The sequence below is a fragment of the Manihot esculenta genome, chromosome 15 (genome assembly GCF_001659605.2).
Source record: "Manihot esculenta cultivar AM560-2 chromosome 15, M.esculenta_v8, whole genome shotgun sequence".
NCBI classification, from domain to species: domain Eukaryota; kingdom Viridiplantae; phylum Streptophyta; class Magnoliopsida; order Malpighiales; family Euphorbiaceae; genus Manihot; species Manihot esculenta.
This window is the reverse complement of record NC_035175.2, coordinates 5,607,762-5,631,122: the sequence shown is the minus strand read 5'-3', so window position 1 is coordinate 5,631,122 and position 23,361 is coordinate 5,607,762. Positions and strand designations below refer to the sequence as shown.

Genomic DNA, 23,361 nt, shown 5'->3' with positions numbered 1-23,361 from the left:
TATTCACGTGCACAAATTAATAATATCACTTTTCGTTAAAAAATTAACTCGTATTATTAATCTTTTATTCACGTGCATAAATTAGTAATATTTTTTTCGTTAAAAACTAACTCGTATTATTACAAATATTATTAACTCTTTATACACGTGCACAAATTAATAATATTTCTTTCTGTTAAAAAACTAACTTATACGTTTGATCATTTACTCACGCGCACAAATTAATAATATTTCTTTCCGTTAAAAAACTAACTTGTACAGTTAATCCTTTACTCACACGCACAAATTAATAATATCTTTTCCGTTAAAAAATTAATTTGTACAGTTCATCTGTACAATCCTTTATCCACGTGCACAAATTAAAATTTATACTACAAACTGCAAATGATACTAAATATATTTATTAATTTTTTTCATTAACCTATATAAACCAATATATTTACTATTTTAATTACATTATATACCATCAAGGATATCTTTATCTATATAAACAATAAACTTCGAATTCATTCAACTCCGAAAAGTCAGCTCAATAATATTTTTATAAATATTTTTATTTATATCATTAACCCTTAATTCTTATATCGATAGAGATTCAATTCAATTTAAAAATAACTCTATAATAAGAGTTTTACATAATTTAGAAAATAATGTTTCAATATTATATTGAGAATTATTTATCCTCTTAAAATTAGGAGAAGGATCTAAATACCTCTAGTCGAATCTAATTAGAAGTTCAATTCAATTTACTCTTTCTTCCTTGCATGGTATGGTCGTGTCTCCTTCCTTATATCAAACAATTAGGCCGTGTAACTCACTGCCTTACACTATTTTGTTGCAAATCATGGAAGCGCGTAAACCACCACAAAATTAAAGTCAAACAATCATATCACTGAAACTATCTAGTCCTTTTCATTCTCTTACAGGAATAATTCAATGTTCATTAACTTAACGACATACCCTTTATCTATAAGAATTTCATACCCTTTTCTAATTTGATACGAGTGGAAGTGGAGATATATAGTGATCTACAAATGTTAGATGATTTTATTAGAATTTCAACAGAAACTATTAACAGTTTGGAACTGGTCATGCAATTTTCTTAACATGATATTGATTTCAAACCCAATGAGGCAACTGAGTAGTTTCTTCTCTTGAAATGATTAGTTTCTTTTATTTCTTCCAAGTTCTGGCTGGAGGATATGTAAAACCAGGGAGGTTATGACTGATGAACATCTTAATACATATAATTTCTGAGCTAGGAAGATTATAATATATTTCTTGAGCAATAAAATAAAGTTATGTTATATATGTGTGAAGTTCATATGAAATAGTTAGATTCAAACTGGTCCAAATAAATCTATTTTTTACTTGATTCAAAATAATTAATTTAAGTTATTTTATACTAGTTATTATATATAATTCAGAATTGTCATAATCTGCAGACGTTAGACGAATTCCACAAGCAGACAGCCGATCGTTACATTCGATACAATTTGGAATTGTCGCAATCAGACAACTGAACGTTACATACATATATTTTTACAAATGGACGAATGTATTTTATAATTGGAAGCATTGAGCATATCTGAATAAAAGGGATAACTATCAGAAAAAGGAAAATGACTATAACCCCACCATCACCATGCATGCTACAAATGGCATCTTTCTTTCTTTCTCTTTATTGTTTATGATAATGAATTGATTGCATGGGATTTTCCTTAGCTAAGGCTATCGAGTTTCACTGTACACCAGCCATAGCCCATAAAAATTCTTGAATTTATGATTTCTCTCTTTGCGTAGTCAGTTATTAAATAAATATTTTGACAGAAAAGACGCAACCTCGCCGGTCGTCACCTTCCAAATACGTACAAAATGCAACTGCTCTCTGATATACGTTTCACATTTACCAATATAAAAAACCTACTGCGTCTTCTTCTTTTTCGTAACCCAGACAAGTCCTGCAAAATCATGGAAAACAATAACCTAGATTTGTTCTCAACGCTCACTAGCTCTCTTCTTGTGCCTATCGTCAGTTATTTGCCTTTCAAAGAAGCTGTAAGGACAAGCATCCTGTCTAAGGAGTGGCGCAACATTTGGCGTGAGACGAAAAACATAGAGTTTCATGAGAAATTCTTTGTTGATCTTCAAGAAACAGAAGAGAAGCAGAGGATACAAAGGAGTTCCTTCTTTGATTTCGCCAGGAACTTTGTTGCAGGCTACCCACAAGGAGATATTCGGAAATTTGCAATGACTTGTTCAAAACCAGAGAGTTTCCTCACAGACATTCAAAGCTTTATCATTTTCGCCGTCTCAAGAAATGTGAGGGAGTTAGAACTCAACTTCTGGGATCCTAGATGGAATGAAGAAGATGATGATGAGAACCATCCAGCAGTAGTTGAATTGCCTTACCAGGTTTATCTAAATGAGGGTCTTGAATCACTGAAATTGTTTTCCTGCAATTTTGATGTGTCTAGGTTAAGTAATTTTAAGATCCTGAAGGAGGTTGCTTTTGGGTGGATAGAGATGCGTATGGTTTCCATCAAGTTTTTGTTGGTGTGCTGTCCATTGATAGAAACTTTGAGCTTAAAGAAGTGTTGGAACATCGATCACTTAGAGATCTGTTTACCAGATTTGAGGCTAAAGAATTTGGTTCTTGATAAGTGCAATTTTGTTGATGATTTCTTCTGGATCGAGGGACCTATGTTGCGGTTCTTGAAGTACTCGGGCAAAGTTGGTCACTTTCACATGTATAATCAACGTCAAATGGTAGAGGCTGATCTTGATTTTGGAATGGAGCCTGAATTTTTTGAAGTTGGTACTCTTCTTTATGATTTCCTGCAAGAGTTTTATGCTGTTAAAGTTTTGACCGTGTGCAGTGTCCTTCTTCAGGTATTCTTTATTTTCTCCCCATTAATTTACTTGTATACATCTCTATAATTCTACTTCATTATTGTTTTGTCTCTTAACCCTAATATCTTCCTTTTTTTTCTTTTCAGATCAAATTCACTTGCTCATTCTATATTTTATAAGTTTATTTAATAACATTATTTGATTACTCACTTATAATTATCATGCATATTATGATTATTTATTAAATGTGCTTGATTAAAATTTATATTTAAAAAAAATCAAGATATTTGAATTTTAATTGTATTTATTTAAATGTTATTTTTATTATAAAAAAATTTAAAAAATTAATTTAACATCTTACGATAAATGTTTAATACTTCAATTAATGATATTTATAGTTATTAGACTATAATTATATTCAAAACTATTTATTATAATACTTCAATTAATAATATTTATAGTTATTAAATTATAATTATATTTAAAACGTATCGATTATACGCAAGGTTATAATTATTTTTTTATCACCTTTAGTTTTGAGTAATAAAGAAAATTATACATTATTATTACGGATTAGATTGAGGAAATTGATGTGATCACACTGAAATCATTTCTTTTACCTTGTTAATTATGTATTATCTCATGGTCATTTGCACACAAACTTTGATGTGGTGGTGCAGCTTATTCCCCAAGGAGAAGAACCAGTTAGTTTGAAATCTCCGCTAAATGTCCGCCATCTGATCTTGAAAACTGCAATGCACGCCTTTGAATTTTATGGGATTAATTTCATGATCAGAAGTTGTCCAAAGCTTAAGATCCTCACTCTTGACATAGGCCCTGCAAAAATTTTCCCTGTGAGTACTTTCCATTAAGCGATCATAGCAAGCTGTGCAGTGCTGTATTAACTTGTCTTGTGTTTATGGTTGGTTAATTGCAGGATTATGAACCTGGCTTTGAATTAAATCCACAACAATTTTGGTCAAACAACTTATGGCCCGTTCCACGGTGCATCCATAGAAGCCTGGAGGTTGTCAACGTTAAAGGGTTCAAAGGCACCGTGAGTGAACTGCAAGTCCTCGAGTACATAATCAACCGCGGGCCAAAACTAAGGAAACTGAATCTTTTTCTCTCCGACGAAGAGGACGAAAATGGACAAAACAGGAAGAGCTATATGGCAAGGGTTCACTATATTACGCAGTTTAGGACCCCCTCACTGAACCTGCGAGTGTTCGTCTTCTGAATTATGTTGTTGTTAAATATATACGTATGGTGTGAAAGTATCGAGTACTGGGGGAAAATGTATCAAACATCTAAAGAAGGGTGTATATATGCCCATCCCTCAGGTAACTATATTCTACCGTTTATGCTTTTGGTTTCAAGTAATTAAGCTGTTGTACTAGAAACAACATTGGGTGTCCTTTTTTATAATATATGCCATGAATTGGAAAAAAGCCCTTCTTTCATGTGTGTGAAGGAGGTAACTTCAGACTGTGATGATGGTATCTCACATGGTTAGAAAATTCTAGTTTAGATAAGATATATATGAACTGCCAAATAAAACTCTTTACCTTTATATTTCGGATTTATATAGACTCGATTTAAATAAATTTATAAATAAATTAAAATTTCTTTTACGCATGTTCTTCGCTTTTCATCTAATTACCATTTAGTTAAAATTTATATAATGAATTATGAAATCACGTAAACCACAACAAAGAAAAGCAAATAAACCAGAACAATGATATTTCTTTATTTCATTTTTCAATAAAAGACTACATCTATAAGCATATGTATCTTTCTTTACTATTTTTAGATAATCATATTATTACAAGCTGATGAAGCTATTTAGTCTTTTAATACAATTACTTCCAAGAGAGCTCATACTACAAACTATTTATTGTAAATATATTAATCTACCTTCTCATTCTTAATTTTAGAAAAATAACTCAAAGGTTCAAATTAGTGTTTTTCATTTAGAAAAATACAAGCTTATTAACAGTTTGGAACAGATCATGCAATTTTCTTAACATACTAGCGATTTCAAACCCATTGAAAAGATTAATTTCTTTCATTTCTTCGATGTTCCGACGGGAGTGTACTTAGTAAGGATGCATGTACTATAACCCCACCAAGCTACAATGACTTTCTCCTTATTGTTTATATGGTAATGAATTGATTATAAGGGATTTTCCTTTTGAAGGCTATCGAATTTCACTGCAAAAACACTAGCCATAGCATATAGAAGTTCTTGGTTGTATGATTTCTCTCCGCTAGACAGTGTTATTAAATAATGATTTTTTCTTCTTTTTCTTTTCAATTGACAGAAAAGAAACAACCACGCCAGTCGTCACCTTCCAAACAGACGTTTCACATTTACCAATATAAAAAAACGTACTGCGTCTTCCTTTTCTTCTTCACCCCAAACAAATCCTGAAAAATCATGGACAGCAATAACCTAGACTTGTTCTCGACGCTCACTAGCTCTCTTCTTGTGCTTATCGTCAGTTATCTGCCTTTCAAAGAAGCCGTGAGGACAAGCATCCTGTCTAAGCGGTGGCGCAACATTTGGCGTGAGACGAAAAGCATAGAGTTTCATGAGAAATTCTTTGTTGATCTTGAAGAAACCGAAGAGAAGCAGAGGATTCAAAGGAGTTCCTTGTTTGATTTCGCCAGGAACTTTGTTGCAAGCTACCCACAAGGAGATATTCGGAAATTTGCAATGGCTTGCTCAAAACCAGAGGGTTTCCTCACAGACATTCAAAACTTTATCATTTTCGCCGTCTCAAGAAATGTGAGGGAGTTAGAACTCGAATTCTCGGATCCTAGATGGAATGAAGATGATGATGATGAGAATCATCCAGCAGTAGTTGAATTGCCGTACCAGGTTTTTCTAAATGAGGGTCTTGAATCACTGAAATTTTTTTCCTGCAAATTTGATGTTTCTAGGTTAAGAAATTTTAAGATCCTGAAGGGGGTTTCTTTCGGGTGGATAGAGATAAGTATGGTTTCTATCAAGTTTTTGATGTTATGTTGTCCTTTGATAGAGACTTTGAGTTTAAAGAAGTGTCGGACCATGCATCACCTCGATATTTGTATACCAAATTTGAGGCTGAAGAATTTGGTTCTTGATAAGTGCAGTTTTATTAGAGATTTCTTCTGGATTGGGGGACCAAAGTTACGGTTCTTTAAGTACTCAGGCAAAGTTGGTGACTTTCACTTGTATAATCAACGTCGAATGGTAGAGGCTGATCTTGATTTTGGAATGGTTCCTGAATTTGCTGAATTTGGTTCTCTTCTTTATGATTTCTTGCAAGAGTTTTATGCTGTTAAAGTTTTGACTGTGTGCAGTGTCCTTCTTCAGGTATCTTTCTTTTTTCCTCGCTAATTAACTTGTAATTATATTTCTTTATTGTTTTGTCTCCTAACCCTAACAGCTTCCTTTTTCTTTTTGCAGAACAAAAATTCAGAATTTTTTTTCGATTCATGCATAACTAATAAACTTTTCATTAAATCACGCAAAATTTAAAAATATTGCCGAACATGTACGTTCGATATTATTATTGCCGAACATCTACGTTCGATATTATTAGTGCCGAACAATGGCTCAGATCATTGGTGTCGAACAGCCATAGAAGCAGTTTATTCGATACTATTAGTGTATTCATACATATATTATGATTATTTATTAACTATTCATTAATAATTATATGTGTATTATTAAGATATTCAAATTTTAATTGTAATTATTATTTATTAACTATTCATTAATAATTATATATGTGTTATTAAGATATTCAAATTTTAATTGTAATTATTTACGTGTTTAATGATATTCATAGTTATTAATTTGTAATTATATTTAAAGAGCGTATGGTACACGTAACGGTTTAACATTTTATATCTAGAAATTACAAAGTTCTAATTATTCTTTTAGCCATATTGAGTAATTAAGAGTATATAATATTTCAAACCTTCATGCATTGTTTTGCAGATTATATGGAGGAAATGTAATCACACTGGAATGATTTCTTTTCCCTTGTTATATATATTGTCTCATAGTCATTTGAACTCAAAATTTTTTGTGGTGCTGCAGCTTATTCCCCGAGAAGAAGAACCATTTAGTTTGCGATTTCCACTTAATGTCCGCCATCTGATCTTGAAAACTGCAATGCACTCCTTTGAATTTTATGGGATGAGTTTCATGTTCACAAGCTGCCCAAAGCTTAAGATCCTTACTTTTGACATAGGCCCTGCAAAAATTTTCCCTGTGAGTACTTGCAGTATTTGACTTGTAGAAGTGATGATAGCAAGCTTTACATAGATTTGTTAACTTGTCTTGTGTGTATGGTTGGTTAATAACAGGATTATGAACCTCCCTTTGATTTAAATCCTCAAGAAGTTTGGACAAACAACTTATGGGCCATCCCACAATGCTTTGATAGAAGCCTCGAGGTTGTGAACGTTAAAGGCTTCAGAGGAACACTGGATGAACTGCGTGTACTGCGATACATTATCAACTTCGGGCGCAAACTAAAGAAGCTGAATCTCTTTCTCTCCGAGGAAGAAGAAGATAATGGACAAAACAGCGAGAATTGTGTTCAAAAGGTTCGCCACATTGTGCAGTCTAGAAGCCCTTCACTCAACCTACAAGTGTTTGTCTTCTAAATTATGTTTTTGTTAAATAAATATGTATGGTGTTGAAACTATCAAGTGCTGGGGGGAAATGTATCAAACAGCTCAAGATGGGATTACAATATGCCCATCCCTCAGGTAATTATTTCTCTTTGTCATTTGGGCTTCAGAGCTCTTCTATGGTTAGTCTTCTGTTGCGCTCTCCAGGCGAGAGAAAAGGAGAATTTTCTTAAGGCTGCTTTTTCTTGCAAGTGTTTGCTTTAGTTTTCTATAGATTCTTAGAGACTTAGATCTGTGGGTTCCCCTTGTCAAGAACATGTGAAGGTGATGGTGGTATCTCACTAGGTTAGAAAGAAAACCCATAAGATCTGCCACTGCCTCTTGTTTGCCCGAGTTTAGGAGATCTAGAGCTCTCTTCCATGGTTTTCATGGTTAGAGCTCCTCACTCAAGCAACCATTTGGTCTGAATTGATTATGTCCATGCTACAATTCAGCTCACTTCAATGCCCATTCTCGGTGTGTCACAACAACAAATTTAGGTTTCAATAGTTCTGTAAATCGGCGTAAATTGGTGTGAATGTGTTGATTAAAAATCGAGATCATGTGGGCTTACACATATCACTAGAACTTAACAGTATGCAATATTTTTCTTAAATAATTTTAATTATAAGCATAATATATTTTATAACTTGTATTATGATAAGGGTGCTTAAAATGGAATGGTTATTTAAAATTTTGTTTTGATATTTAGTTAGTAGAATAATAAATTACAAACACTATCAATTTTTATTATTCGAATGTAGTTTCGTAATGATTTTATTGAGATATGAAATCTAATGATATATTATAAATAACACTTATAATGTCACAGAAGTATTTTCCTCAAAATAACTTTAGAGATAAAACTATTAATATATTTAATAATTATTTTAATTTATTTTTTAATTATTTTTCTAAACATATAAATATATAATATTTATATAATTTTTAAACAGTATAATTATTCAATTTTTATCATATTTTTTTATAAATTCTCATTACATATTAAAATATTTTCCATTCCTGAATATATTTCTTTATTTCATAAATTAATACTATTTATATCTCAGTCATTAAATTAAAATCATGAATGCGTGTGAATCACAAAATACAAAGCAAATAAATCACAGTAAATATTTGTGTGCTTCACTATCTTAATACATATGCTTTTATTTTCCGTTCTAAATGACTCGTATTATTGATAAATAACCATGCTACACCCTTTGTGGCTGCCCAGGATCACGCACCCTCCAGTTCTATTACAGTAAATGTGGACACATCCTTTGATTTTCTTTTTGCATCTAGTCGTCTTGTGGACGTTGTTAGAGACTCACATGGGGTGCTTGTGGATGGAGCAGTTTCGACTTTTGTGTCTCTATCTCCTTTGATTGCAGACTAACTGTTTATTCCAATCTAACTGATTAACTAAACTGAAAAATATCAATTTCATAAAAATTCTACAAATATTACATAAAACTCCAAATGTTCAAAACATTCTCCACATAACTCAACACTACAATCTATTTAATTTTCTGTTGATCCACTTTTTTTTATTTTCTTAATATAAACAAATTACACTGAAATGAGAAATAAACTCTATGAAACCATTTGTTATCTCCAAGGGTTTAGGGAGGACTATTCTCGAATCAATTGTCTCCAATTCATTAATTTGGTTCCCGAGCAACATGCTCCGGTTTTTAAAGAAATGGTTATTATTTTGTCAGATATTAAAAGTCAGTGTAAAGTCTTTCCATATATTTCTCTTATGTTTACTCCTATGCCAGTTTACAAGTTTGCAAACTAAGTCGTCAACATGTTAGAAGTGGCCACCTCCCTGTCGGTTAGCTCTCTAATTCTCCAGCTCAGCTTGCGTATTTGTTAAATAGAGAGATTGTAATTTTTTCTAATAAATGCAATGAATATCTGTTCATTATATACAACTAAGTAGGCTTGTTCATTTCTGACCACCCCAAGTTGCAATGTTGTTTGTTATCTCCAAGAATTTGGGGAGGACTATTCTCGAATGAATTATCTCCAATTCATCAATATGGTTTCTAAGAACATCCTCCGGTTTTTACAGGAATTTTTGTTATTGTATTAGATATTAAAATCCGGTGTGAAACCTTTCCATATATTTCTCTTAAGTTTACTCCTATGCCAGCTAACAAGTGGGTCGCCAACATGATAGAAGTGGTCACCTCCCTGTCGGTTGGCTCTCTAATTCTCCAGCTTGCACATTTGTTAAATAGATATAAATTCTAATCTTTGTTAATCAATGCAATGAATATCTCTTTCTATTAGGAAAAATAACTCCTGTAATAGTATAAGTGATAATAAATGTATTAGTTAGTTACTCTCATTGATTTTTAAAATTAATATATTTACTATCTAACTGTATCATATACTATTAAAAAAGTCTATTTTGTTCAAATTTTAATATGCAATAAGCATGGATAATTAAAATCGAAATTAAATTTTCCGTTCTTTAATTATCGTTAAATTTTCCTTAAATTAAATTTTATTATAATTTTAATATAATTCTAAATATTTTCAGTAATAATTTTATATTAAAATATAAAGTCTAACGATATATTATACACTGCATTATACCTACGGTTGCCCACTTATGATACTTACTTTTGAAATGGTGGAGGCTGATCTTGACTTTGGAATGGAGCCTGAATTTAATGAATCTGGTGCTCTTCTCTATGATTTCCTGCAAGAGTTTTATGCTGTTACAGTTTTGACTGTGTGCAGTGTCCTTCTTCGGGTATTCTTTCTTTTCTTTCTTCCCACTAATTCTCTATAATTATACTTCATTATTGTTTTGTCTCTTAACCCTGATATCTTCCTTCCTTTTCGCAAATCAAATTCACTCTCTCATTATATATTTTTTCGATTTATTTAATAACATTAAATTACTCACTTATAATTATCATGGTACTCGATTAAGATTTATATTTAAAAAGTAATTAAAATATTCGAATTTTAATTATATTTATTCACGTATTATATTTATTATAAAAAATAACTATAAATTATCATTATATTCAAAAAATATACCGCTACACACTACGATTACATATATATTCTAGTTATTATTTTGTTTTTAGTAATTAAGAAAATCTGATAATCCAAAACTTTATGCATATTGTTACTAATTAGATTTAGGAAATTGATGTGATTCACACTGTAATCACTTCATTTACGTTGTTAATTATGTATTATTTCATGGTCATTTGAACTCAAAATTTGATGCGGTGGTGTAGCTTTTTCCCCAAGGAGAAGGACCAATTAGTTTGCAATCTCCACTAAATGTCCGCCATCTGATCTTGAAAACTCAATGCACGCCTATGAATTTTATGGGATTAATTTCATGATCAGAAGTTGTCCAAAGCTTAAGATCCTTACCTTTGACATAGGCCCTGCAAAACTTTTCCCTGTGAGTACTTGCCAGCAGAATTTGACTTATCTTGTGTTTATAGTTGGTTAACTACAGGATTATGTTCCTCCCCTTGAATTAAATCCACAAGAATTTTGGACAAACCACTTATGGGCGGTTCCAAAGTGCATCCATAGAAGCCTGGAGGTGATCAACGTTAAGGGTTTCAAAGGCAGCGTGAATGAACTGCATGTCCTCCAGTACATAATCAACTGCGGTCCGATGCTAAGGAAACTGAATCTGTTTCTCTCGGACGAAGAAGACGAGAATGGACAAAACAGGGAGAGTTATATGGCAAGGGTTCGCCATATTACGCAGTTTAGGACTCCCTCACTGAACTTGCGAGTGTTTGTCTTCTAAAATATGCTCTTCTTCAAGTACTGGGGGAAAATGTATCAAACGTCTCAAGAAGGGATTATATATGCCCATCCCTCAGGTAACTATTATCTACCATTTTGTTAGATGGTCCCAATCAGAGTAAGAATGTAAGAAGAATAATTTTCTGCTTATGGTGAGAAAAGAAAACCAGTAATGAGTTTGAGAATTTGCTTGCCCTTTATTAATGAATAGCAGTAATATATATACTGCAGAAAAATAACAACTTCCCTACAAATAAGGATGAAAGCAAAACAAACAAGTAGTGTTAAATCAACAAAATCAAATAACAGAATCAAAGTAGAATCAAATAACAGCTATTTTAGGCAAGCAAGCTGCAGCAGTAACTCAGTCAAGATATTTGGAATTGATCTTCGGCAACCGACTGGATCTTCTTGGTCTATCATTACCTCCCCCTCGGATAGCAACCTTGTCCTCAAGGTTAATGTTAGGAAAATGTACTGTGAAGGACTGAGAATCTTCCCATGTAGCATCTTCCTCTTGAAACTTTTTCCATTTGACCAGAAGTTGTTCAACAATTTTGGATCCTTTTTTAACCCAACGGGTATCAAGAACAGATTCAGGTTCCAAGAGCAATTCACCATCATCAGTCACAGGTGGCAGTTCATTGCTGAAAAGAGCAGCTTCTCCAATCTTCTTTTTTAAGAGAGATACGTGAAAAACTGGATGAATGCGAGAACCAGGGGGAAGCTGAAGCTTGTAAGCGACTGGTCCTATCTTCTCTTCAATTTGATATGGCCCATAAAATTTGCAAGCAAGCTTCGGATAAGTTCGAACAGACACAGAATGTTGGCGATAGGGATGAAGCTTCAAAAATACCCAATCACCAACTTCATACTGTATATCTCGTCTTTTTGAATCAGCATATTGTTTCATTCGATTTGTAGCAGCCGCAAGGTTGGATTTAAGTTGACTCAACAAGGCATCTCTAGAAAGGAGATTTTGATCAACTTCATGAACTGAACTGCTTCCTTCATGATAGAGGGGAATTGTTGGGGGCAATCTTCCATACAAGGCTTGGAAGGGAGTCATTCCCGTTGATATGTGGAAAGTTGTGTTGTACCAGAATTCTGCCCAAGGCAACAGAGAGAACCATTTGCGGGGTTGTTGGTACACAAAACTCCGGAGGTACTGTTCAATGCAACGGTTGACTACCTCAGATTGACCATCGGTCTGAGGGTGGTAAGCCGAACTCATTTTAAGCTGGGTTCCTGACATCTTAAAAAATTCACGCCAAAAGTGACTTACAAAGATGGGATCACGGTCACTGATGATTGTTCGTGGCATGCCATGCAATTTCACAATTCCGTCAACAAATTTTTCAGCTACCACCTTGGCCGAATATGGATGTGAAAGTGCTATGAAATGAGCAGATTTGCTCAATCTATCAACCACAACAAGGATAGAATTCTTACCATTCGAGGTGGGCAATCCATCGATGAAATCCATTGTGATATCATCCCAAATTTGGCAAGGAATCGGAAGTGGTTGTAGTAACCCAGCAGGTGACAAAGTTTCCATCTTAACTCGTTGACAAACTTCACAAGCCGCCACATAATTCTTGATAGTTGTATACATTGAGGGCCAATAAAATTGCTGAGCAATCCGCTTGTAGGTCCTTAGAACTCCGGAATGTCCCCCAAGACGAGAATCATGAAACTCATGTAGAAGTTGTGGAATAAGTGGGGAGTTTGGAGGCACAACAATGCGATTCTTATAACTCACCAGCCCATTTTGCCACCGATACGGATTGCCTGGAGTTGCTGTAGCTTCTTTGCCAATTTTAATCATGTAAGGATGAGCTTCAGCTTCTTTTTTTATTGTATCCCATAATGGAGACTGAGATACGAACAAAGCGTCCAAACTAGGACTGCCCGAAACCCGTGATAATGCATCTACTGCATTATTCTCCTTTCCTGGTTTGTAGAGGATCTCGTAGTCATAACCAAGAAGCTTGGAAATCCATTTCTGTTGTTCAGGTGTCACCACCCGTTGTTCCAGCAAATGTTTGAGACTGCGTTGATCTGTGTGGATGATGAATTTTCGGCCGAGCAAATATGGTCTCCAAGTCTGAATGGCATGTATGATAGCTAACATCTCTTTAGCATAAATAGACCAAGAGCGTTTGCTATTGCCCAAAGCCCTGCTCATAAAAGCAATTGGTCTGCCTTGCTGGGATAACACCGCACCAATGCCGTCGCCTGAAGCGTCTGATTCAATAATAAATATTTCATCAAAATTTGGCATGGCAAGAATAGGTGTGGCTGTCATTGCAGATTTGAGCTGCTGGAAAGCTGAATCTGCTGCTGATCAAGCATAATTTAGCCACATTTTTATTATATTTATTACTGTTTATTTACACATTTTTCTAGCTTAATTTGTGTTTTTGTCATGTTTTTGCAGAAAAGGAAGAAATTGGAAAGTTGGAGAAAAAGTGAAGAAAAAGCTGGAAAAGTGATTGGGTCTGAGTGATTTGGCCAAATCACTCGCAGGAACTGGCCAAATCACTCGCAGAGACAGAGACAGAAACTGGACTGAACCCCAGGAAGCGATTGGGGCAAAATGAGCAAGTGATTTGCCCAAATCACTCGCAGGATTTGCCCAAATCACTTTAATAGCAGAAAATACAGCAGAGGCGGGAAAAGAGCAGAAATTAGAAATTCAAAGAAAAGAAGTCCAAGTCCACTTCAAACACCACAAGATCAGTCCCAAGAGCCACGCCCTTCACTTAGAGAGTTCCATTCTCAATCAAATACAAAAACCAAAGAGGAATCAAAGACTACAAAGAAGACCAAATCAAATTGAGATTCCAAAACCCTAATCAAATTGGAATTGGGATTCTCCAGCTATATAAGGGCAACATCCAAACCAGCATATTATCTCATCTTCAGCAATTCTGCAGAAAAATACAGCAGCTTGTCTCCTTCTTTTCTTCTTCTTTTCTTTTGTGATTTTGTCCACCATGAGTGGCTAAACACTTTTCTTTTCTAGTTGAAGTTGGAAAATTCAGATTTGTGATGAATTGGGAGGTTTAATACTCCATTGTTGAACTCTTGTTTATTTCAATATTTATGCAATTAGATCTTTCTATAATTGTTGCTTTGCTTTTAGAATCAATTTAGGCCTATTGCTTTTAATTGCTTGAGTAACAATTGTTTGAACAGTTTAGGTCCGTAATTGCTTAGATTATTTAAACACACATTTAATCAAGTTGCATAATCTAAACTTGACCACGCGGTTGGCAAGGTTAGAATTAGGTTTCTCTAAGTCTTAATGCAGTTAACAGTTGTTCGATGCCAAAGGCCCCAAGGACGTTCCTTGGCAACTTGTTAACTAGTGTTTGATTAGCGAACGTTTCCTAATCAAACTAGAACTAAGGAGGAATTTGGATTGTGAGAAGCGTCTTCCACATCCTAAACTAATTTATTGAAATAAATAGGAGTATTAAAGAATCAATGATCAATTCTAAACAATCTGAAATAGATCCATACTTCAACTAGAAGCTTTTCTCTTATTGATTTACTCATCTTTAAATTATTGCTTTCTCTTGCTTTTTAGTTTTAATCATCAAAACAAAACCCCCCTCTTTTAATTTCTTGTTATTTACTTGTCCAAGTCATTATTAGGAAAATCCATAGTGTCAAATCCCTGTGGTTCGACCCTATTGCCACTATCTGCAAATTTATTTGTTGATTGATAATAGGTTATTTTTGACGGTTTCGACAACCGCTTATCAGCTGCATCAGTCCACTGGAATTGCCCTTTTTTCAAAAGATTGGTGAGTGGCTGTGCTATAAGGCCATAATTGCGGACAAACTTCCGATAGTAACCTGTAAGACCTAAAAATCCACGTAACTCAGAAACATTAGTGGGTTTAGGCCAATTTACCATAGCTGAAATTTTATTTTGATCCACCTTCACCCCTTGAGGAGTGACAATATGTCCCAGATACTCTATCTCCTGTAACCCAAAAGCACATTTAGAGAGTTTGACTGTAAATTGGTGTTGTCTCAGGGTTTGAAGCACTGTATGGACATGTTCAAGGTGAGTGGTCCAACCTGGGCTGTAGATGAGAATATCATCGAAAAAGACCAAAACAAATTTGCGGAGGTAGGGACGAAAGATAGAGTTCATAATTGCTTGAAAGGTTGATGGTGCATTACATAAGCCAAAGGGTATGACAAGATATTCGTAATGACCGTTATGAGTACGGAAAGCAGTTTTAGGAATATCTGCAGAATGAACCCGTACCTGGTGAAATCCCGCTCGAAGGTCTAGTTTGGTAAAATATTTTGCTCCGTGGAGTTCATCGAGCATAACATCGACAATGGGGATTGGAAATCTGTCTTTGATGGTAACAGAGTTGAGTGCTCGGTAATCAATGCAAAACTGCCAAGACCCATCTTTCTTTTTCACTAACAGAACAGGAGAAGAGAATGGGCTTGTACTTGACCTTATCAACCCGGAGTTCAACATGTCTTGTACCTGTTTCTCAATCTCAGCTTTCTGGAAATAGGCGTATCGGTAGGGCCTGATATTGACAGGTTCAGTGCCTTCTTTCAAATTGATGTGGTGCTCTATTTCTCTTGGTGGTGGTAACTGAATTGGTTCCTTGAACAGGTCCTGATACTGGTCCAGTATTGATTGTAAGTCAGGGTGAATGAATTCTGAACCCTTACTGGAATCAATACAAATAGCAAATATTGAACTGCCATGTCGTGCTTCTTTAGAGATGGCTTGTAGAGATGTTGATTGAATAACTGGTGTCCGTAGGCCCTGCAATTTGTGAGTGCTGTTGTCCCATTGGAACTCCATAGTTAAGTTCTTCCAATTACATGCCACTGTTCCCAACCTTTCCAGCCATTGAATCCCTAGAACCACATCCAAACCCTTATAGGCAAAGCAAACAAGGTGACTACAAAAGGTATACCTTGGAGGTGCAGCTGAACATCATTGAATTTGCCTTGGCATGCCAGTAATCCTCCATTCGCAACTTTAACGTCGCAGGGTTTGAACGGCTGTACTGGCAATTGTAACATGTCTGCTACCTTTGTATTGATGAAGTTATGTGTAGATCCACTGTCAATCAGTACAATCAGGGTGTAGGAACCAATTTTTGCTGCCACTCGCATTGTTTTGTGAGTTGCCCATCCAGAGAGTGCATGTAGGGATATTTCCGGTTGTTCTTCCATGGTTGCCTCGTCTTCATCACCCCCATCTAGAAGGAGAAGTTGGGGTCCCTTGCAACGATGTCCAGGAGTGAATTTCTCTTCACAATTAAAGCAGAGACCTTGGGCACGTTTCTTCTGCATCTCATCCCAAGTCAATCGGCGTATGGGTGTTTCTGTTTTTTTAACTGGGGAGGAGGTCGGTGATATAAAATTAGGACGGTGAATTTTTCTTTGCCGATTCAGCTGTTCATCTCTCATCCTGGCTAAACTGATTGCCTCTTTTAAAGTTTTTGGCTTAAACATACGGATTCCATCGGCGATTTCTGTTTTTAATCCGCCCATAAAAGTACCCACTAACGCCTTTTGCGTCCACCCTTTAACCTTGTTTCCCAATCTTTCGAACTCCTTCTGATAATCTCGTAAGGAGCCTAGTTGGCGAATCTTTGACAGGGATTCGTCAAAGTCTTCGCAGTCCGTCGGACCAAACCTGGCCCACAGTTCATCGACAAAAATCTCCCAAGTAACCTCCTTGTTATCTTCTACCTTGTAAGTTCTGTGTAACCATTGCCACCATTCATTAGCTTCCCTTTGCATGTGATAGGAGGCTAATGAAACCTTCTCATTGTCTGGCGTGGCTTGAAAATCAAAAAATTGATTAGCTTTTGTTAGCCATTCGGTTGGATCAGTACCGGAGTACCTCGGGAATTCAAACTTGGCCAATTTTGATGAGAATATTGGCTTTCCTCCTGTGGCCGATTCTGCACGGTTGCCGCCTTTTTGAATTGATTTTTCCCGAGAGTTGCTGCTTCCACCTTCTCGGCTTGACAGGACTGTTTCAGAAAGTTTGGTCATCATATCTTCCAGGTGTTGCAATTTGCTAGTAACCCCAGTTTCCATTCGACCAACAACATCTTGAAGCTGCCCTAGTCCTATTTCAAGGTTCTCGATTCGTTCCTTGTTAGTCGTCATAAGGAATAAGAAAGAATAGTAAGAAGAAAGAAGAGAGGGGAAAAAAAATCGGGCTCTAATACCAATGTTAGATGGTCCCAATCAGAGTAAGAATGTAAGAAGAATAATTTTCTGCTTATGGTGAGAAAAGAAAACCAGTAATGAGTTTGAGAATTTGCTTGCCCTTTATTAATGAATAGCAGTAATATATATACTGCAGAAAAATAACAACTTCCCTACAAATAAGGATGAAAGCAAAACAAACAAGTAGTGCTAAATCAACAAAATCAAATAACAGAATCAAAGTAGAATCAAATAACAGCTATTTTAGGCAAGCAAGCTGCAGCAGTAACTTAGTCAAGATATTTGGAATTGATCTTCGGCAACCGACTGGATCTTCTTGGTCTATCACATTTCTGCTTTTGGTTTCAAGTAAGTTGTTGTACTAGAAACAAATTGGAGACTTTTCTTGAGGCTGCTTTCCCCGTCTTTTTTCCCTTGCATATGTGTTTGCTCTAGTTATCTACAGATTTCCCTAGAAGTTTTCTTTTAATGCATGGAACCTATGTAGGTTGTGGCTGTCTATGGACTAGGGTTTGCAGGTTGAAAAATGCTGCAATCTAGTTGTTTTTACGCATGCAAAGAGGCTGCTCAACAGCTGAGACATTTCCTTTCCCTGGTTCTCTGTTGCTTTCTTTCTCCATTTGTTGTAGAAAACGTGATTTCTTGATGTGCCTAAACCTTTTCCGTTCTTACCTGGTGGCCGTCCATGGAGATGGCTAGAGACTCGATTATCCTTTATCCTTTCAAGAGCCTAAAACTGCTTGTCGTTTGACAGTTGACACCACTCGCTGTTATCATAGATTTTTAAAAAATTATTTTATTCTTGGGTGAGCTAGACTAGGACAGAGCCATTTGAGCCCGGCCCATGACCCAAATCTTTACATTATATTATTAGAAATCTATACTATAATCTGAATAATTGTAGGACTGGTGGATGTGGGATCCTCTATTCCCTTTTTCTCTCTTCTTTTTCCGCCCTTCCCCTGTTTTTCAAAAGTGAATAGAAGATTTAAAAATAGCCAATTTTGATTGAAGGTAGATTCTGGGTATTGGCTCCGCCCCTCTCTCCTGGCAGAAAAGAGAATAGGGAAGCCAATCAGTTTGACTTGGAATTGGGATATTCACATGGAGAATACAATAAGCAAACTGCCTCTAATCTTTAAAATTTCACATATTTTCTTCTTTTGCATCAAGAAACTCCCTGCTACAACCATGTTACTTACACATGGAGTGTAAAGTTAAAAGGAAAAGGAGACAAAAAGAAAAGAAAAGAAAAGAAAAGGTCTCTGATCTGATGAGCTTGAAATTTCGTGCTATGCTGTTTCCTTTTTGAATTTTGATATTGGGTATGTACATGATCATTGGCTAAAGTAGGGTTCAGAAGTCGATGATGGGTTCTCCAATTGTCAAGTTTCTCTCTACCGACCAAGGCAGGTTGAATAGCTTTGCCATTATGAATTTGAAAATCTTGTTCACATTTATATTATGTTTAGCACTTGAAAAGAAAAGGGTCGCCTTCATTGCCTTTGCATATGCCCTAGCCTGTACAAAATCAAATCAAACCAAATTATCAATATTTAAACCACAAAACGTTTATCCCACAAATACTTTTTTTTTTTTATCGTACGATTATCTGAAACCTACAGATTTAATAATTTACATTTTTAACTTAAATCTAACTTTTAGGTTACGGTATATGTTCTATCAAATAATAAAAAAGTATGTATTATATTTTCTAAAAAGAAAGGTGTCTCCCAATATTGGGAAACTAAGTGGCCCCCCTTTGCTTATCTTTAAACGCGGAAAGAGTGAAAAAAGAAAATGTCACAAATGTCAATTATCCCAAAATTGACAAACAAAGACTCTCTCGTAGTAGGAAGTGGTCATCTCTGAGTCATCCTAAAAGACATTCTTCTAATTCACACGCCAGCCAAAAATGCCTGTCACATTCATGAAATTTAATCACCAAAGTCTATCAACTTATTAAATGCTACAGCCCATCATTGATGACTTGTAAGTCTTCTTCAAAATCAGTATTGGAAAGAACTCAAACTCTTCCCTGGAATGCAAATTGAAATTGTGTGTGTACCTGAGTCACTATTGTCCATTGCAAATTGTGAGGAAGCCGGACGAAATCATCAAATTTGGTCCCAATTAATATGGGAATTGCTGTCTACAAACATAACAAAACACAGATAAAAAGTTACAGACAGAAACATCATTTACATCAAAACATCCACCATTAATTTTAGGGCTCCACTCTTTGAAACAGAGCAAAAATTGGGGTTTCAGCCATATCAATTTCTTGATGCAGACTACCCCCATTAAATAAAATAAGTGAAAGAAAACACACGCAAAAAAACTAATAACTTTTCAATTGGATTTTTGGTGATATCATTTAGTGAGTTAGGCCACTCATTAGCTACCACTAAATTTCATGGGCCATGTAAATTGAATTTGACACTCTTATCCTTTAAATGTTAATCATTTTGCTGTAATGGCCATTAATATAAATTAGCTACTCATATGAAGAATCAGTAAAAGAAAGATCTGTTTTCAGAAAAGAAAAGAAAATGTTTAGGTACCTGATTCCATTTTCTGGCTTGATTATACCATTCTGTAACACTGCAAATCAATTGAAAATTTTATTTAAGTATATAATATGATAATCCTTAGTAATAGTAAATTAATTTTTTTATTACCTGTTAAGAGTACACCTACTAGTAAGATCAAACATGAACAAAATTGCTACTGCATCTTTACAGGCAAGAGGAACATGATCAAGTGAGTTGCTGTCCCCTGCATTCAGATTACCAGATTGATTAGCTATCATAAAATCCTATAATTTTTGTAAAAATCAGCTAAAACTAATTCAAATGTTAATTAAACATACCTCCTACATCCCATATGCTAAATGTAATCCTGGCACCTTGAACCAATAATGTTTTATCCATTAAATTCAATCCTGTCATCTCCAAGCTTTTCTTTTCCTGCTCATCTCCCACATACTTGATCTTAATAATTATAAACAGAAAAAAAATAAATAATAACTGTTAGTTGCTGCAACATATATCCAGATAAATATTTTTTTAAGAAAAAAAGAGGATGAAAATTCTTACTACAAAGCTTGTTTTTCCAATTTGGCAATCTCCCAACAAACTAATCTTCAAAGTGACTAAATCTGAATCCGTGTTATACCCGCTAAACATGGCGGTGGATTCCTCCGATGACTCCAACCCACCGGCTTCAATAGCCTCCGGTGGCGGAGAAGAAGGCCGGCGAGTCAGCCGGCGATACCTAACAGGCTTCCCTATAGAGCAAGCAAGAATCCTATCCCAAATAAACTGAAAAAACTGTCTAAAAACAGATACTCGCTCGAGTATACTCCACTTGATATTTACATGAACATTGATCTTCCGATAAAGCTGTGTCATCTTCTCACGAACGATCTTGGCCATGAAAATGAAACAGAGAGTTTGCTTCAAGCTTTGTCATGGTCCGTTGTCTGGTCTTGTGGTTTTTTTTATTTTATTTTATTTTCCCATGTAACTGACCGAGCTCTAGAGAGTTATAGGATGGGCGGTTGACCGGTATTTCACGGATGCCAAAACAGTCCAAATTGCCGGCCTCTTGGGTCTTAAAACACTATGGGCATTAGGGTCAATTTCGGGGTCCTAGGGATGGAAATGATGAGGGTATTTTGGTCATTTAATGAAAAGGGTGTTTTGGGTATTTTGTGAAGATGGCTTTTGTCTACATGCAGAGAGCACAAGCATCTTGTGAGGTGTTTTCAGATAAGAAAATTAATATTTATAGGTAGATTCAAGAATGGGATGCTTATTATTATAATTTGTAAAGCAGGAATCTTTAGGGTATAATGCTTACACAGTGATAAAAGGTGTGAGTATTAATTTAGATTTGCTAATATGGGAAATACTGAAATTGCACTATTAAATTTAAAATATTACAAGTTCAAAATTATTATAATATTTCATGAATAAAAATTAATTTTTATTTAAACTCTATTAAGCATTATCTAAAAGAAAGGAGATGGTGTTACTGGGGTTGGTTATGGTGGGAATTAAAGTAGTGAATCTTTGTGATGAATTATATAAAATGAATCCTTATTCTTGATTGTTACGATAGATGCTACAAATTTCTAACAGTTTTTGGCAGTTGCCCAGAAAACCTGTGGCTCGTCAGCCTTAATTTCCCAAAATACCCTCAACATAAGAAAACCCAAGCTTTTTGATAACAACAAAGTAATGATCTGATCTCAAAGCTTTTAGCTCATGTCTGCCTGAGGCCTTTGACAATTTCTATGTTCCTTAAAATAGGAGTTTGTATTCAATTACAAAACTCCAAACCTACGCACACAATTTAATAACTTTCAATAAATTACAAAGCTAAATTAATGGGGTAATTATTAATTTATTTTTTAAAATTGAAAGATTTTAAATTCAGATTAATGAATTGAAAATATTTAAAGATAATATGATTTGGTAAAGGGTGATCCAAGGGGTGGACAAGTAGACTAAAACCACTTAACCACCTAAGATATACTAATTTGTTGGGTGGCTAAGTTAATTGTAGTGGGTGGCATTGGCGTTGGTTAGGATATGAAAAAAAGTAATGCCAAACTATATATTATAATTAATTATTAAAGAATTTAATTTATTCTTATGTGTAATAATGTCATAGCTTACTTATATTTTCATTAACAAATTTATAAAATTTGTTAAACACACTCCAACTAAGCATGATTAGGTATGCTTTTTTTTTTTCCTTTTTGATCGATTTATTTTTAGAGTTTCATTGTTGCCAAACTCTTTTTGTTAATACACGTGTTGACAGCTTAAAGGAAATTCAAAAGCTTACGACATCAATCATGATACATTAACAATTTTTATTTAATTTTTTTTTTTTTAATTTTGTGATTATGCTCATGGTTTCCAACACTGCCTAATTACCCACTGGAATTAAGACTAGTATGATTAGTCCAAATTAAAATTTTCAGACAACATTGGATTTCAAAGATTAGTTGGGAAGTTGAATATGACATCTTAATTGCATGCTTGTAACTATGCAGCTAATCAGCAGTTGAATACTGAAGAAATCCGGCAGGTCCCGCAGTGTCTCTGTCTGAAAAATTAAATGAAGTGTTACATATCAAGTCAAGTGTTTGCTCAAAATGTCTTTTCTTAATTAATCAATTAATTAATTAGAAATATAAGAAAAATCCAAACATATGAAGCAACTAAATTTGTTTTTGCCCAGAGGCTAATCTAATAATCGATCATCATGATTAAGAAACCCTAACTAACATTCATAAAACTCTTAATATTCCTTTGAAATTTGGATCAAAAAATCATTTTGGAAAAACACTGTTTTGGATTTTACATGCTACCAGATCTCTAACTCCATATTAATTTAATTATTTGGATTTTATTTGTCATTAAATTCATTTTTAAAGAATTTTTTTAAGGATATTAAATATTTATTTAACAATATACATTAATAAAATTTATGCTTTAAGTTTATGCTTTTATTTAAAAAAAAAAAAGTTTACTAGCTTATGACAATACAACTTTATTCTTTTAGGCTTTTCATAATAAAATATTTACTATTTTAAAATAATAATTATTTTATTATTTGGTTGTAACGTCTAATTATAAATTTATATATGTTAATATTAAAAAAATCTCAAAATTCAATAAATAACATTATTTTTTAATAAGAAAAAATATTATTTTTAAATAATTTAATTTTTTATTAAAAAATATTTTCCGTTAATTATTTTTCCATGAAAAAGAATTA

The 23,361-nt window shown here is 34.4% G+C and overlaps 3 protein-coding genes across 3 annotated transcripts; 2 read left to right on the top strand and 1 right to left on the bottom strand.

Moving 5' to 3' along the window:
* Positions 1 to 1,875: 1,875 nt before the first annotated feature.
* LOC110601585 (F-box protein At3g62230) lies at positions 1,876 to 4,093 on the top strand. The gene is made up of 3 exons (XM_021738766.2): positions 1,876 to 2,892; positions 3,534 to 3,707; positions 3,791 to 4,093. Exons 1-3 carry the CDS (start codon positions 1,876 to 1,878, stop codon positions 4,091 to 4,093), a joined length of 1,494 nt encoding a protein of 497 aa, XP_021594458.2.
* A 1,200-nt stretch (positions 4,094 to 5,293) lies between these two features.
* Positions 5,294 to 7,518, top strand: LOC110601584 (F-box protein At3g62230). The gene is made up of 3 exons (XM_021738765.1): positions 5,294 to 6,214; positions 6,947 to 7,120; positions 7,216 to 7,518. The coding sequence occupies exons 1-3, from the start codon at positions 5,294 to 5,296 to the stop codon at positions 7,516 to 7,518; spliced, it is 1,398 nt and encodes a 465-aa protein (XP_021594457.1).
* An 11,164-nt stretch (positions 7,519 to 18,682) lies between these two features.
* On the bottom strand, positions 18,683 to 21,301 carry LOC110601902 (septum-promoting GTP-binding protein 1). The gene is made up of 6 exons (XM_021739296.2): positions 20,664 to 21,301; positions 20,438 to 20,558; positions 20,247 to 20,343; positions 20,130 to 20,169; positions 19,634 to 19,717; positions 18,683 to 19,086 (listed from the first exon to the last, which is right to left on the bottom strand). The coding sequence occupies exons 1-6, from the start codon at positions 21,000 to 21,002 to the stop codon at positions 18,922 to 18,924; spliced, it is 846 nt and encodes a 281-aa protein (XP_021594988.1). The 5' UTR covers positions 21,003 to 21,301; the 3' UTR covers positions 18,683 to 18,921.
* Positions 21,302 to 23,361: the final 2,060 nt, after the last annotated feature.